General features: G+C 43.3%; 1 protein-coding gene across 3 annotated transcripts in view; it reads right to left on the bottom strand.

Moving 5' to 3' along the window:
- TTC38 (tetratricopeptide repeat domain 38) overlaps positions 1-4381 on the bottom strand; it is a 57472-nt gene extending 53091 nt beyond the window's left edge. For 2 of the 3 annotated variants that reach the window (XM_085846025.1, XM_085846026.1), the window contains exons 1-3: positions 1481-1646; positions 1234-1311; positions 1081-1162 (exon numbers count right to left, since the gene is read on the bottom strand). In XM_085846025.1, coding sequence (XP_085702151.1) covers positions 1081-1162; positions 1234-1311; positions 1481-1510 — 190 coding nt within the window. In that variant the 5' untranslated portion in view covers positions 1511-1646. Of the gene's footprint in view, positions 1-1080; positions 1163-1233; positions 1312-1480; positions 1647-4356 lie in introns of those variants that run through there. The other variant, XM_085846027.1, reaches the window with a different exon arrangement.
- Positions 4382-16419: the final 12038 nt, after the last annotated feature.

The raw sequence follows: 16419 nt of genomic DNA, 5'->3' as shown, positions 1-16419 counted from the left end.
TGACCTCAAAAATAATTCGCTGGTTGAATTCAGTGACCTGAAATATAAATCCTCTTCAAATTTCAATTCAGTCAGATGAAAATTGAGGATTTTAGAAATACCATCTAAGTTGTTGACCTTGGGCTGATGTTGACCTTTTGGTCGATGTTGACCTCAAAAATAATTGGCTGTTTGAATTCAGTGATGTGAAATATATATCCTCTTCAAATTTCAAGTCAATTGGATGTAAATTGAGGACTTTAGAAATCCCACCTTAGTTGTTGACCTTTGGGCCTATGTTTACCTTTTATTTTGGTCCATGTTGACCTCAAAAATAATTAGCTGGTTGAATTCAGTGACCTAACATATAAATCCTCTTCAAATTTCAATTCAGTGAGATGAAAATTGAGGATTTTAGAAATACCATCTAAGTTGTTGACTTTGGGCCAATGTTGACCTTTTGGTCGAGTTTGACCTCAAAAATAATTGGCTGTTTGAATTCAGTAACCTGAAATATATATCCTCTTCAAATTTCAAGTCAATCGGATGTAAATTGAGGACTTTAGAAATCCCACCTTAGTTGTTGACCTTTGGGCTGATGTTGACCTTTTGACCTCAAAAACAACAGACTTCTTCCTTATGACAAACTCTACCATGTGGTGAAGTTTCATGAAGATCGGTTTAAAATTGTGACCTGTAGGTGATAAACAGACAGACAGACAAACAGACAGACAAACAAACAGGCAGACGAGACAGAATAACAAAATCGACGAACAAATATACTTAAAAACAAGGACAAATGTGTCCAAGAGCCGCGTCATAAAGGTTTTGTCTTCACCAGAACAACAACAACAACAACAACAACAACAACAACAACAACAACAACAACAACAAGAAGCACAACGCGGAGCTCTCTTAGAGCCAGTGTTCGCAACGCGACGCGGCTAAAAATTCGATTTTGCAAGTCACAAACGGAGTAAAAACCGAGTACTCCCTTCCTTCAGGGCCTGGCGATGATATCCTGCATCGCCTAGACATGGAATGGGGAAGGAGCAGTGTACAACAAAGAGTTTGTGGAACACATAGTTCCGCTGGACTCACCAAAACACGGGTCCGCTTCAAGCATGCGTCTCAACGTGCCTTCGAGTCCCCCAAGCGTTCCATCGTTGAACCAGCCGAGGTACTGCAAACACAATTGAATGTTTTTCTTTTCGAATACAGTAAAACACTTGTACTGGTCAGGTGGTCACTTACCTGCTGCACGCTCGCATCAAACATCTTGCATGCCGTGTCACTTGGGCAGTTCAGCGGGATCCCACGGCTCGCCCAAGCCTGCGCAGGGAACACACGCCGCACAGTTACTTACCAACCACCCGATAACCATCATGTGTGTACACCATGCAGCCACTGGTCCGATCCAGCAAGTAAGTCGAGCTCGCACTGTTCGCCGCAGAGCTTTAACCGAGTGCTACACACACCAATTGATATGGTTCGCTCTTACCTTGGCGTCTTGTAGTGGAAATAAAGACATCTTAGGTGGGAAACTTAATCAAGAACGTTTGAAGAAGACAAAAAGTTTCACGAGGATCCAGTTACGTTCCTGAAACTTTCCTTCTTCACTCGAAGTTGGGTAAGGAAGGAACAACTGGGTGGAGCAAAGGATTTGTTCATGTGGAACACAATAAGGGTCATCAGGTTCAATCCCCACTGAAAGGTTTCAAAAAACTTAAGCAAGTACATATACTTTCATAGTTTGGGGTCTCACTACTCAATTGTTGAGAAAAACAAATCATGCAAATATATATGTTGTTGTGGTTCGTCTTTTGGCTGCTTCCGTTTGGGGTTGCCACACGGGATCATCAGTTATGATCCACATACTGATTTGGCATAGGTTTTACGCCGGATGCCCTTTCTGACGCAACCCTGGTCACCTCTTAGGACACAGGGATAAGGATTGGGTTTACACCATGATTCTGGGCTGCCCTACACCCTCTCATAGCATGGACCAGTGCAGAGCTCCCGTCCTCAAGCAATCCTCCAACCCAAGCCTCCGAGTAGCCGGATTACAGGCGCACGCCACTACGCCTGGTAAATCATGCATATATATATATATATATATATATATATATATATATTTATTTATTTATATATATATATATATATATATATATATATATTTATATATATATATATATATATATATAGATATATATATATATATATATATATATATATATATATTTATTTATTTATATATACAGTAGACTAGGCGTAAGTCATCACCATCGGGACCGAGAAAAAAGTGACGACTTATAAATGTGACGACTTACGCGTATGCGAACATTCATGATGACTGTGGGGTGAAGGATGAAGTCGCGCGTGGCCTGGACACATATGTGTGAGAGCCGGCTATTGTACCAAAAGGAAAACACAATCCTCGGGGCATAGGTGGGGGTGAGTTGGTGAGTTGGAAAGTGATCAAGCAAAGATGGAATTCATGAATCAGTTTATCAAAAGTAAAGATAATGAACAACTCTGTAAGACAACTCGTATACCATCTGTGATGGTATGGTGACAAATTACATGACACACAGTCATCGTGGTGATGATTACCACTCAATGCCTATGTGTGAGTGAGTGCGGTAATGTACAAAACAAGCCAAGATAAAACCATGATCGGACTTCAACACTAAGCTCGATCGATCCTTTACTTCTTCGCGAAGTAATCCGTTATGTTTGAATGTCTCAAACTCTTGGGCATCTGGTGCATGAGAAAGGATTCAAACTGGTCATTGTATTCCTTGATATTGGCTGGGCAATCCTCCACCGAAAGACAGTATCGGCCGAATATTTGGTCGAATCGGCCGAATCGGCCGAAACCGAATATTTGGCTGAGCCGACATTTGCCGAAACCAGATGATGAGCACGTCATCGACATCTTCAAAGGACACACATTTCACGCATTTCACACTTCCCACCGGCCTCACGATCTTCTCCACTTGTCCAAATATCTTGCCCTTATTCTTCAAGATATCGTTCAATGTCTGCCGTTTGATGTCCAACTTCTCAGCTGTGTCTGTTTTCTTCATCAGTGGATTTTTCTCACAAAACTGGATAATGTCGTATTTTTCTTGGTAGGTTTTAGTTGTAAGCTTACGCTTAGTCGCCATTGTCCTGCCTGCAGTGCGATCAACGTGTGTACGCAGTTATAAATAGCCCATCACTGGCGGTGTACAGCAATGAGCGAGCATCACGATTCCATGAAATCGGGCTTCTCACGAGGCAGCAGTTCCATGTGACAAGTTAGGAGTGGTAATTTACTTGAGTTTCCATTACGTGGGAATGGACAACATCTGATGACTTAGACCAAGTGACGACTTCGAGATGACGACTTACAGAGGGATGACCCTTTATTCAAAGGGATTTAACATGAGATAAATTCGGGACTTTTTGACGCTGCCGACTTAGGCGAAGTGACGAGTTACACGCTGCCGACTTACACCTAGTCTACTGTATGTATGTATATATATATATATATATATATATATATATATATATATATATATATATATATATATATATATATATATATATATATTCCATCGGGACCACACTGCAGAGCGTTCGTGCTGCCGAAGCAGTCTCCTTGGCTATTGGGCACAATCCTGGATGGGTCACCACTCCGACACAGGATACCAGCAAGCTTGTACTCATTTTGCTGACCTTGGAAGGATGACAGGCAGAGTCAACCCCACCTGGTATTAATTAAACAGCCGAGTGTGATTTGAACTCAGGATCATAGGATCTCTAGGATCTCAAGCCCACCACCCTCACCATTAAGCTAACACCAGGCATAGAAATGTCAGCAGGAACCAATTTATATTTGGCTTACAGGTTGTCAACAAAATTAATTATTTCGTGTACTGGGAGACAGTGAAGTGTCTTCAGGAATGAAGTGACGTGATTAAGTTTACGAGCTCAAACTATGAGTGTGGCTGCTATATTCTGGACCCTGAAGACTGCCAAAAGACCCTGAAACCAAAAAGTCCCCAAGGAACCAAAATACCACAAAGTGTCAAATGACCCAAAGGTCCCCGAGGACCCCAAAACGCTGAAGACCAAAAATACTCCAAAGACCCAAAAGACCCAGAGGACCAAAAAGACTCCTAAGACTCCCAAGATCGAGATTCATTACAAATGTGTTGTATTGCCTGGTGTTTCATAACAGTGCAGCAAACAGACTCTGATTGAATTTGCAAGTCGGCCCAAGGGTGAGGCATGCATTTATCAAATCCCTGAAAAACAACACCACCACCAAAATTAAAAAATGAACATATTTATCAGAAATAAATAATTCAATAAATCTGAGAACTTCACCTCAAGCAACGACAACAAAGGCCCTCACTTATAATCCTGGTGCCAGTCCATGTGCATGAACAGCCAAGGTTGTTGGACCCATTAACGATCGAACTCTGTTTCACCATCTCCAACCTTTGGCCCACCATTAAGCAATCTCTTTCCTGTGCCTTTTCTATCGTGACTACCACAGTCAGTGCTCTGTCCCCCTTCCTCTTCACTCTGTCCATACCACCCATTTAGCTACTATTCGTCACCCTTTCTGCCTTACCCTTGTGGGGGAAAAATTTATCTTAATGTATTTTAAATTGTAACAAATGGAGTTTCAGAAATGTAACTTTTATGCTGCAAGTTGATTTGGCTGTCATTTCTGGCCAAAAGACTTTTGCCCTAAATGATAAGAAATGTGTTGTTCTGGAGCAGAGTGACCGAGCTGATAAATGAACCTTTGCTTAGAAAATGTACGAAGTGGCTTTTCCTCTAAAGGACACGTCTACAGTCTGGGTGAATATTCCCCAACCTCTCTCTCACGAAAGTATAAAATGCTTTGAAATCTAAAAGTTTGGAGTACAAGCACGTGAGGAAGTATAGTTTCTCAGTGGCTTGTACTCTTTGGAACTGACCAAGTACCAAGTTCGAATAAAACTCTCTGATGTAATGTAGAAGTGAATTGAATCGGGTTGGTCTAACTGTTAACTAAAGTAAGAATAAATGAAATAGAACCAAATAATATTGCAATCAAATGGGGATTCTTAAGTTCATTGTACAAGGGTGAAAAGTGTATGGTGTATAATTAGGAAATAAATTGTTTCACAAGGAAGGACTTGTGTGGACATCAGTTTTATCAGCGTCGATAGGGTTTTTGTAGGATTTTATAATCAAATCGGACAAACGTTAAACTCTGTCTGAAGTCAAATAGGATTCCACAATCGGCCAGTTGGAATCCTTCAGGAGGACAACGATCACAACAAGGTGGGTTAAAAAAAATCCACATCACCCTCCTTTCCCTCCATACAATCGCCAACCACCACACTTGCCTCTGTTTGGAACAGCCTCCCCCAGCAGTGTGTTCCCGACTTCTATCAACTTGCAACAATACAAGTCACGAATCAATTGTCTAGATCTCATTCAATAATTATCAATCATTATTTCACATCTCTTTTTGCTTTTTCACCCATCGGGGACATGTGGCGTGAATAAAAAAGTTTAAAAAAACATAATGAAAGACTTAAAGATGAAGCATGTTTTTGTTGGTCACCGTTGATTTGCTGTTATTTTATTTTAAAGAACTGAAAAAAGTTCATTTGTTAAAAATATCAGAAAAACCCCACCCATCCTCAATGATTATGAGACCTGCATCAGCCAGGTCTTGTACATGTTTTCCCATATGGGGTACCACAACTCCATCTCCATACCACAACTCCATACCACAAGAGCCTCCATCTGAAATGTGTTTGCACTTTTGTTGGACGAATAAACTCCATTTTGAATGTGCCCGACCTTTAACAAGTGTTTGCTTGTATGTCTTTATAAAACAGAATGAGTGCCTCAATGATACTCATTCCACACAGGTTATATTATCCTTGCAGCAGCAGGATTTTGGGTTTGGACATGGTCAACCCTTTGCCCTCAGAGGTAGCTTTGAACCATGGCTTATCAGCCATGCGTACACCTGTAATCCGGCTACTTGGAGGCTGGGGTTGGGGGATCGCTAAAGGCTTGAGGACGTGAGCCCTGTGTTGTGCTGTGCAAATAGACGGAACAAAGCAGCCTGGATCTCATGTCTGATAAAGCTTGAAATATGTCTCGCGAGACATCTCTGATCTCGTGTCTGACATTGAGAGCCTCCATCTATCGTTGCGAGAGTTGGAGCAGCATGTTGAAGTTGGAGCAACATGTCCAAGGTAGTCCATCCAACATGGTCTCAATCTGAATCGGTGATCTGAGATGAGGCCATTGGGGAAAAAGTATTTCATATAAACTGCGATGATGGATTCCCTGACCTTGCTCGAAGGTCATAGAATTGAATTCCTGAATTGCAAGCAAGCTGATAGGTCTGTATTTAAGGGGATTGGTTTTTTTGCAACTCTTTACCCTCGCCAGATGAGAGGGTATTGCATTTGGGACTGTTTGTTTTGTTTGTGTTTGTCTGTGTGTCTGTCTGTTTTGTTTGTCTGCACAGAACTTCAGCATTTTTCTCCACAACCGCTTGTTGGATTGAGACTAAATTTTTTTACCAAAGGAGCGACTACTTATGCAGAATGTTTTATTGATAATTATGACGTCATAGGCCACTTGGTGTGGCAGCCTTGTTGGAAAAATGGAAAAACTTTGGACCTCTGTATCTCTGAAACTGCACAAAGGAAAAATTGAAACTTGGTACACAGCAAGGACTCCTCATGGGGAATAAGTGTGATTTTTATGATGGCATACGTGCCTTCAGTATGACGTCATAATTGCACATGTAGAATGCTACATCTGATCAGTATGAAAAATTTTGAGTCATCTCAGAATAAAATGGTTCACAGATAAAAAAAAAAAATTGATGACATTATCAGTCACGTGATTTGCCATCCCTATTGTTGTTTTTTTAAACCTTCAATAATCTTCTTCTCTGAAGTGGCTGAACAGATCGAGGCAAAACTGTACACCTTTGACCACCATGAGATCCATGAGAAACAAAAGCTTTACACATATGATGTCATAGGTCACGTGCTTTGGCAGCCATATTAGATTTACCCTAAAACCAATAAAAAATATTTTCCAGAACGACTGGAGAGATCAAGGGGAAACTTCACACAAATGTTCACCAAGCCATGGGTGTCCAAGTATGTTAAGGAATAATTATTGATAGGTGACATGGTTTGGTAGACATATTGGATTGAAAAAAAAAAAAAATTATATTTTCTCTGGAACTGCTTGATCAATTGACGTGAAACTTCAAAATTAAGATATAGTAGCGATGGGGAATACATGTTTTAAATTTCAACTTGATCAAGTGCATAATCTGGCAGCCAGAATTATTTATTTCTTTGATCTGGGTTCTTTTTTTATTTTTTTATTTTTTTTTTCTTTTGAATAAGGCTCACTTGGCTGTGCCTGGATGGGTTTGAGGGTAGAGGAGTAGCAGCTGAAATGTGAACCCTATCCAGGTTCCTCCTGATTACTTCATCTTTGCTTTTTGCTTGTTCTGGTTCCTTCTTTTGACTCCAATGCAGGACTGTTCCTATTTGGGCTTCCATTTGATTTGAATTGAATTTATTTTCATCCCATTCTAAATTCAATTGAATAATAATAAAAAAAACGTCATGGGTCAGAATCAGGTGTCCAATCAAAGCGGGGTTGCATCAAAGTGGGACGTCTTGGTACCCAGTTATCACTGCCAGCAGTTATGAAGTGGCAGTTCGAATTATGTCTCCAATTAATTACGTAATACACCAGTACACAAACACTACGCAAAACACACCACACAAAACAAGTCCTGGTGAGGGCCTGCAATCTCTGATAGCTCTTTTTCTAGTTTATTTTATGTAATGATGCTCGCTGATTTACAAACAGATGGAGGATGACGTCAGGCAAATGCTCGAGTGAAAAGTGCAAAGAGAGGATGTGCAAGAGCAGTAGATCAGCTTTTCAAGACATGTGACCGGATGCCGTCTGATACAGTTGCAGAATCAGAATCGAGGATTGCTAGAAACTTCTCCACCATCACAGCTATGAAGGACACAGAGCCCATGTGCAGTTGTGTGCCATTGGGTAGGGTGGGAACAGATATATTACTGCATACATCGCTTTTGTAAGTCCTATAGTTTTCAAATGAGGAGCTTGGAACATTTTTTTGTTTTTTTGTAGACCTTGTCGAGGCTCGTGTGAGAGCTAACACAAAATGCACAGCAAGGGCGGCATGAGACAAGAGGGGCGGGAGAGGGAAGAACAAAACAGTGGGGAACAGAGACATTAGGAGATCTGTGAAAGGGAGAGGGATGGGGCAGGGAACATGGGGTATACAAGATGGACATTACAGAGACTTTCAGGAATGAAAGCAAGGAATTCGGAGGAGGTGGGTTTGGGGTGGATTAATGGGGGTAGAAAATATCGAGGTTCTGGATGGGGGAGATAAGAGGTGGTGAACAGCTGTTTTGAAGGCCTGGAGCGAAGAATGGGATTGAACAGAGTGAGGGAGTTTACTCCAAAGGCAGGTAAAAAAGAGGAATGAAAGAGTGAAGGTGAGCAGTGATTCGTGATTTTGGTAGTTTTACCAGAAGGGAGTTGTTGGCGCACCTTGAGTGCCCTGCGGAGATATAGTGGGGACAGACAGAGCAGGGGGGGGGGGCGAGGCCAGAGAGGAGACGGTAGAAAACAGAAAGACCAGCGACCTGCCTGCGGTGAGACAGTGCGAGGCCCAAAGACTCAGCCTCATCGCGGGAGATACCAATTATCCGAAATGCCTTGGTTTTCACAGCGTGAAGCCGAGAAAGGTGAGAGGCAGGAGCACCAGCCTCAAAGGGAAAGCAGTACTCCATCAGGCTGTGGACGAAAGCTTTGTATGTGGTCAGGAGCCCAGGTGGGCCGAGGAAGGACTTTGCAAGATGGAGGATTCCCAGTCGGCGAGTGGCTTTGGAGGCGAGGTTTGAAATGTGGCTTTCCCAGGAAAGGTCATGGCAGATAGTGAGACTCAGAAGCTTGAAAGAAAAGATTCTTCCAGAGGATTGTTGAGAAAAATAGATGGGGGGGGGGTGGTTCCAAACGGTCCTTTCGGAGAGACAAAGTGAGGAGAGTGTGAGATTTGTCTGGATTGAAAGACATGTTCCATGTGTTTGACCAGTTTGTGATTTTATCCAGATCTGCAGTGAGCGAAGAAGCTGCTGCTTGCCGGGCTGAGGGATGAAAGATGGTACAGCAGAGAGTGGAGTCATCATCAAACAGATATAGAGGATTTTCCAGACAGTCAGAGATATCATTGATGAAAACCAGAAAAAGAACAGGGCCCAGAACACTGCCTTGAGGAACTCCAGCCTTGACAGGAAGAGGGGATGAAAGAACTCCATTTAGGGCCACACGTTGACTGCGACAGGAGAGGAAGTCTGTGAGGAACGAGTGGAGATGGCCTTGGATACCATAGGAAGAGAGTTTGTTGAGCATGGCAGGGTGCCAGATCGTGTCAAAAGCACGCGATATGTCTTGGGATATGGCTCTGATTTCATGTCCAGCATTGGGGACCTCCATCCATTGTTGGTAGAGCAGAACCAGCATATCCAAGGTGGCCTGACCTGGTCTGAAACCAAATTGATGATCGGAAATCAGGTCATTGGAGAAGAAGAAGGATTTAATGTCTGAAGCGATGATGGATTCCATAACCTTGCTGATGATTGGGAGAAGGCTGGTTTGTCTGTAGTTGCAGGGATCTGTTTTTGCACCGTTTTTATGCAGGACAGTAATGTTTGCTGATTTTCAAACAGATGGTAGACGGCATTGAGCAAATGAGAGGGTGAATATAACAGACAGAGGGTGAGCAAGAGCAGAGGAGCAATATTATAGGACACGTGGGCTGATGCCGTCTGGACTGGTTGCAGAATCTGAGTCGAGGTTTGACAGCAAGCTCTCCACCTTGTCAGGAGAAAAGGACAGAGAGTCCAGTGACAGTTGGATGTGACTGTGTAAGGTGGGTACAGAAAGCGATGGGTTTCAGACAGAAGATTTTGATGCAAACACCGAGTTTAGGCATTTAGCCTTTTGACGTGCGGTATCAGCAGTGCAGCCATTTGAGGTATGGAAGGGGTGGGGGGGGGAATACACACCAGAAACAGATTTGTTTAGATGCTACAAGGATTTGGAGGAGGGAGAGATGCTTGAGAGTTCAGAATTGAGATTATAAAGATGTTGTGTTCTGGCTCTCCTGAGGGTAGATACACACTTGTTCCAAGCTTTATGGAAAGAACTGAGAGCACCCTCAGTTGGGTTTGCTACTTATGAGGCAAAGGCAAGTTGTTTCAGGACAACTGCCTCGCCACAAGCTTCAGTGAACCAAGGGCAGGAGGAAGGGTTGGACAACTGAAGATGAGAGGGGATAAATCTGTGCATGAGGGAGAGCAAGTTTCTTTGAAAGAATTCCCAAGACGAGTTGATGTTGGAGAAAGTAGTGATGGGAGACCAGTCGAGAAGTTTGATGGCTGCTTGGAGACCCTGCCAGTCGGCTTGAGTGAATGCCAGACTCAACGGCGGTGAGGTGGTTCTATGATAACAGCCAGAGAGATGTCCACTTTGACAAACACATAGTCAGAAGAACCGATTGGAGTGGAGAACAGCAGATATTTTCAGGGAAATTTGTCAAAATCAGATCCAGATGAGATGGAGTACCATTGGTTGAGATCCGAGTCAGGAAATTGACCGATTGAGTCAATCCCAATGAGTCACATAAAGCTTTTGCTGAGGTGCCATGACAGGTGAGAGAGGTACCCACACCTAGCCAACTGGCATGATGAGAATTGAATTCACCACATATGAGGAAGAGAGAGTTTGGATGAGAGGAAAGAAGTTGGTGCATGTTTCCAGTTGGTGAGGTGTAAATGGAGTCATCACTGTTTGGTGGACGGTACATTACACAATAAACATAAGGTGGGAGTGGAGGGGAAGCCGTAGCCAGAGGTATTCCTGAGGGTGTGGGGTGGTGAAGGCAGTGCATGGAGAGTGAGGAATGGAGTCTTTGATGAAGAGAGCAACTCCTCCACCAGGACGAGGCTCAGGTCTGTCATACTGGAGTAGGGAGTAACCAGGGAGAGATATTTGGGAGTCAGAGTTGTCTTGAGGGAGGAAAGTTTCTGTTCGGCGGATTATGTCTGGTTTGTCAGTGGCAACCTGTATGGAAAGATCTGAAAGGTTTGCGTGAAGGCCCCGGATATTTGAGGTCCACACTGTTAATGAAGAGGGAGGGAGGAGGCTTTGGGTTGAAAGAGTGTGGGGGGTTGCAGAATATCTTGGACAGGGAGCCGGATGAGGGGGAGAAAATGCACTGTGGTGCTGGGGGAGATGGGGGACAAGAGAGAGGGCAGAAGGCAATTGAGGATTTGAGGAGGTGGAGTGATGAGGTGGAGGAGAGAGGGCAGGGGAAGGAGGCAGCTTTGTGGATGTGAGGGTGGGGGAAACTTTGAGAAGAGTGAGTGAGGGGGTGAATGGTGGTAGAAGGGTGAGTGGGGAGAGTTTTGGAGAAAGGTGAGAGGGAAGCTTGGAGGGAGAAGAGTGTGATGGTTGCTTTGAGAGGGAGGGTGAGAGGGGTGAATTGGCACTGTAGTTGTAAAAAAAAAGAATGGTTGATGGAAAGCGAACATTCATAGCAAACTGTGTTTTTTTTTTTACAGGTCAGAGATGTGATTCAGGACATTTCTTGATGGATGCAATAAAGGAGAATTAAGAGAATGGAGAGAAGAAACGCTGTAACAGTTGGATTTTTAGACAAGGTATGAAGGAGAGGTCGAATTGAGAGCAGTCTGTGGAGATAGAAAAAGAGTGGTGCATTATGATACAGTCGTGTAAACCACATGTGTGAAAGAGGAAGATGATGCATTATAAGAGATCGTTTTTATTATTATTATTATTATTATTATTATTATTATTTTTTGAGAGAGTTTTCACCAGATTAGGTCATGGAAAGGTTGGAGAAAAATTCGTTAGGTGAAGGGTGAATTTGGATCAGTAAACGCAGGGGGTGGAAAATCCTGGTGTTGCCGCAGTGGTTAGGGCAGCGGCTTGGGATCCAAAAGGTCCTGAGTTCAAGCCCCGTTGGGCCACTGAATTTATACACCTGGGGGTTTGACTCAGCCTGTCATCCTTCCGAGGTCGGCGAAGTGAGTACCAGTGTACTGGGCCGGTGTATACCCCGGTTAAAATAGGTGTACCATATCCCTGTGTCGTAAGAGGCGACCAGGGTTGCGTCAGGAAGGGCATCCGGTGTAAAACATGTGCCAAATCACTATGCGGATCATATGGATGATCCGCTGTGGCGACCCCTAACGGGAGCAGCCGAAAGAAGAAGAAGAAACGCAAGGGGTGGAAACAGATCACGTGATTACGGGGGAAGCACGTGGCTATGGGAGGTGTCAAGTCAAAAGTGAATTTATTTATTTTAAATAAGGATTGTGTAACATTCGGAAAATGACAGGTTGAAGTAAAATTGTGGTGGTGTGTGGTGAATTTGGAACTGTAAACGCAGAGTGAAGGCAATGGATCGATGAAATTTACCAAGAAGAGGGGAGAGAGACACGTGGTTACAGGATGTGTATAAATAGGAAGGAGACAAGGATAGTTATTATTTTTGATGGATTTCTGAAGATTAGGTAAGATTCGGGAATGGAAGGTTGTAGGAAGAAATCGTAAAGGTAATGGTGAGAAAGTGTCAGCTCAAGTAGAATAAAGATGGTGTGCCAGCAGAAGAAGGAACAAGAAGAAGAATAACAAGAAGAATAACAAGAATAACACGAAGCTGAAGAAGACGAAGACGAAGAAGAACAAGGATCGCGACTCGTGGGTATGCAGGGAGAAAGGTAGTTTTTTTTTTAGATCCTCGTGGAGGATCTCGAAGTCTTACTCATGTTGTTCTTCATCTTCTTCTTGTGGACTTTTTTGTTTCACAGCCTACAGTTTTCATCGAAACTTCCTGAAACTTGGCATATGTATGTAAAAATACGCTGCGCAGACAGTAACCATCTCCGATTTTGAAAATTCCTCCTAGAAAAAAAATTATGACGTCAAAATATCTATGCTAATGGCAATCGCCAAAAAAATTATCTCCGAAACTAGGCAAGCTTTTTGAATTCTGTTTGAGGGAATCGAACAGGGAATTAGCAGAGATGAATTACCGCTCATATGATACATCACTATGACATCATATCAATTTTTATGACGTCATTCCTATTTTTTTGACATCTTTTGTTTGACTACCCAGAGTTTTCATCGGATCTTCGTGAAACTTGCCATGTATATGCAGAAAGCCCACGCGCAGACAGTAACCATCTCCGATTTTGGAAATTCTTCCGAGAAAAAAAGTTGACGTCATAATATCGCCGCGAATGGAAATCGGCTATACCATTATCTCCGAAACTGGGCAAGCTGTTTGAATTTTGTTTGTGGGAATCAAGCCGGGCATTAGGATAGATAATTTATCGCAAACCTGATACATCACAATGACGTCATATTCGTTTTTATGATGTCATCATGAAGAGGACGAGGGTCTTACCTCATTTGAGCTTGTTGTTTTGTTTTTCTCTTTTGAATTTAAGACAAGAAACAGGGTGTTTAGTTGGGAGATATGGAGGCGTTGGGAAAGTGGGGAATACAAATTGGGAGAGAATACAAATAAAAACGATCGTACACCTTCAGGGGAAGGATGGGTAGGCCTCAAGGGACCCGGTAAGACAAGGTCAACGAAAACTCACAAAATAGCACGATTTTTGAAACAAAACCGAACTTGGAACACACAGAAACATGTAGGTGAGAAAATATACAGTAAAAACGGGACAAATAACGACTGAAAACTTAACTTAGGGAAAGTCAGCAGAAAGCCCTGAGAGAAACCTGCCGTTGATGCAAACCCAGAACCGGAAGATTTCATACATTGTAAGATACGATTTTCCACAATCTCCTCTCACAGACTAATTAAAGTATATCATCGAAATATTATTTCGCTTTTTAGGATCAGATATCGTCCAGTTTAAATAAGTGGTGAAATCTGTTGTGAAATCTGATAATTTAATGAAATAACGAGTCTTATAACTCAGCCGATACACCTATTTATTTTAAGCAAGCAAGGCTATGTTCCCTCTGCCATACATACATAAGAAAATGTGTAATTTCCAAAGCATTAAACATCTTTTTTACTGTTTGGAGAAATACATTAAGTAAACAAAAAATTTAGGAATGTAACAAAATTTACCAGCTTCATTGAGCTATACGATTTAATGCATTCACTGCGAGACCTCATGCCCTGTCACCCAGAGGGACTGCCTATCCATAGCATCTGCCAGATCTTCGTGTATATTTTTGGAGGTTTGCAAGGTGCTTCACAGGGAATTAAAGCAAATCTGGTGAAAAATGGACATTTCACAAAAAGTAATAACGTTTGCATGGACCCCGAACCGATGTACCACGCGACACATGCACAGACAAGCAAGCAAAATGGTGGGTTTTTTGCAATGTTTATTCCATGGGTGATTGAACTTTGCGATATTTCCAGGGTGGTTCTGCATTAAGCAGCAACTCTTTTGTGGATAAAGTCATTCATTTTATTTCATTAACTGCTGTGTGAGTGGTGAAGATGGGCTTTAAAGTTCAAGGTATCTTTTATGGTATACAGTGACAGCCTGGCCAACCTTTCCTTATCAACCATTTAATTGGAGTGTTTGCATTAGTGCTTAAGCCACTTGCCAAGCGCCCATTGCCGACAGCGGGACCACGCTACGTCATTCTGAGTGAACTGGTTACTCACCCTGAGCGAGTGGTTCATGCTCCATCACCCTGAGCAAATGGTGTGTGCTCCATCACCCTGAGCAAGTTGTTTGTGCTCCATCACCCTGAGCAAGTGGTCTGTGCTCCATCACCCTGAGCGAGTGGTTCATGCTCCATTGCCCTGAGCAAGTGGTCTGTGCTCAATCACCCTGAGTGAGTTGTTCGTGCTCCATCACCCTGAGCAAATGGTCTGTGCTCCATCACCCTGAGTGAGTTGTCCGTGCTCCGTCATTCTGAGTGAGTCGTTTTGAAATAACACCTGATTTCCGAGCCATTTGCCGTATTAACGTGTTTTCTAAATTACCGTGCCAAATTATTTTTCCACCAGTCACATGCAGCTGTTTATAAAGAATAATGTTTGTGAACATATTGATGAAAAGTCTATATAAATGTGGTATATATTGTCATGGAGGTGGCTGGGTTTGAATCCTACTCCTATCAGCAGTTGTCATAGGGGTGCTGGGGTTCGAAGCCCACTACCTAAATTTGTGGTAGCCAGGCAGTTAACACTGACCAACCTCCTGGGACAGTCGAGCAATCCTTATTCATAGGAGGCGGACACGCTCATTGACATGGATTTCAGCGCGCGCTCGAAGGGTGTGGCGGATGGCAACGCTGCTGTATGGGGGAAGACAAGAGAGCCCAGTGAGGGCAATAGCGGACGGAAAAAGAGCACTCAGAATGGAACGAAGGAGAATTACGGAGGATGGATAGCACGAGGGGGTTTGATCCACAAACCCTACTCCAAATACATGAAATGTGGTTTCTTTAAAAGGGAATACATTTTGTGAAACACAAATATATATAAGGACAACAATGAAGATTAAATGAAACGAAAATAAGAAATAACCTCTCTGGTCAAGGCCTCACACACACAGATGCAAACATAGACAAAGGGTGATAAACGAAAATAAAACCCCCCTTTTTGAATAGACTGGTACTCAGCCTGGCCAAGGGCTGGCCCTCGTCGATCTGGTTTTGGGGAGCTTCCTCCGCTATGTGTACTTGCAAGCAAAATAGCATCGTCTCTTGTCGAGCCCAGGAGCAAGGCGCATCCACCATCAACATGCACACGCAGGCAGAATGGCACTTCACTTGGAGCAGCTTTCCACACTCTACACGCGCAAATCTGGCCGGCACCTCCTCGATCAGCTCTGCTCAATCTGCTCTGCTTGATCGCTCCAGATGTGCAATCAGCTGTGCTCAATCACTCCAGACGTGCAAGCTGCCCTGCTCGATCTGCAGTCTCCGAAGCCCCCTCATTAAGCACACTGCACCATCGATCCTCCTCTTTCTTATCACCCTCTCTCTCCCCCGCCCCCAGGGCATGGCCTCCTCTCCTCCAAACCCGGGAAGGCAGGGCTTCTCCGGTTGTTGTTTCAGGCACTCGGTCTCCAGCTTACGGCCTGGCTGAAGATATAAAAACATAAGGAAAAATCACAGAGGGTAATCACGTACAGGGGAACTTATTTTTACTGCCAAAGCGAATTAACACCGCACCACCCCCCCCTCCCGCCCACCTCTCTCGTGTGGTGACACGTAACACTTAAGCTGACAGATTCCCTGATTTATTGACATAGAAATGCT

Source organism: Eptatretus burgeri, chromosome 11 (assembly GCF_056783735.1).
Source record: "Eptatretus burgeri isolate ZD-2024b chromosome 11, Ebu_testis_v1, whole genome shotgun sequence".
NCBI classification, from domain to species: domain Eukaryota; kingdom Metazoa; phylum Chordata; class Myxini; order Myxiniformes; family Myxinidae; genus Eptatretus; species Eptatretus burgeri.
This window is presented reverse-complemented; position numbering and strand designations above follow the sequence as displayed.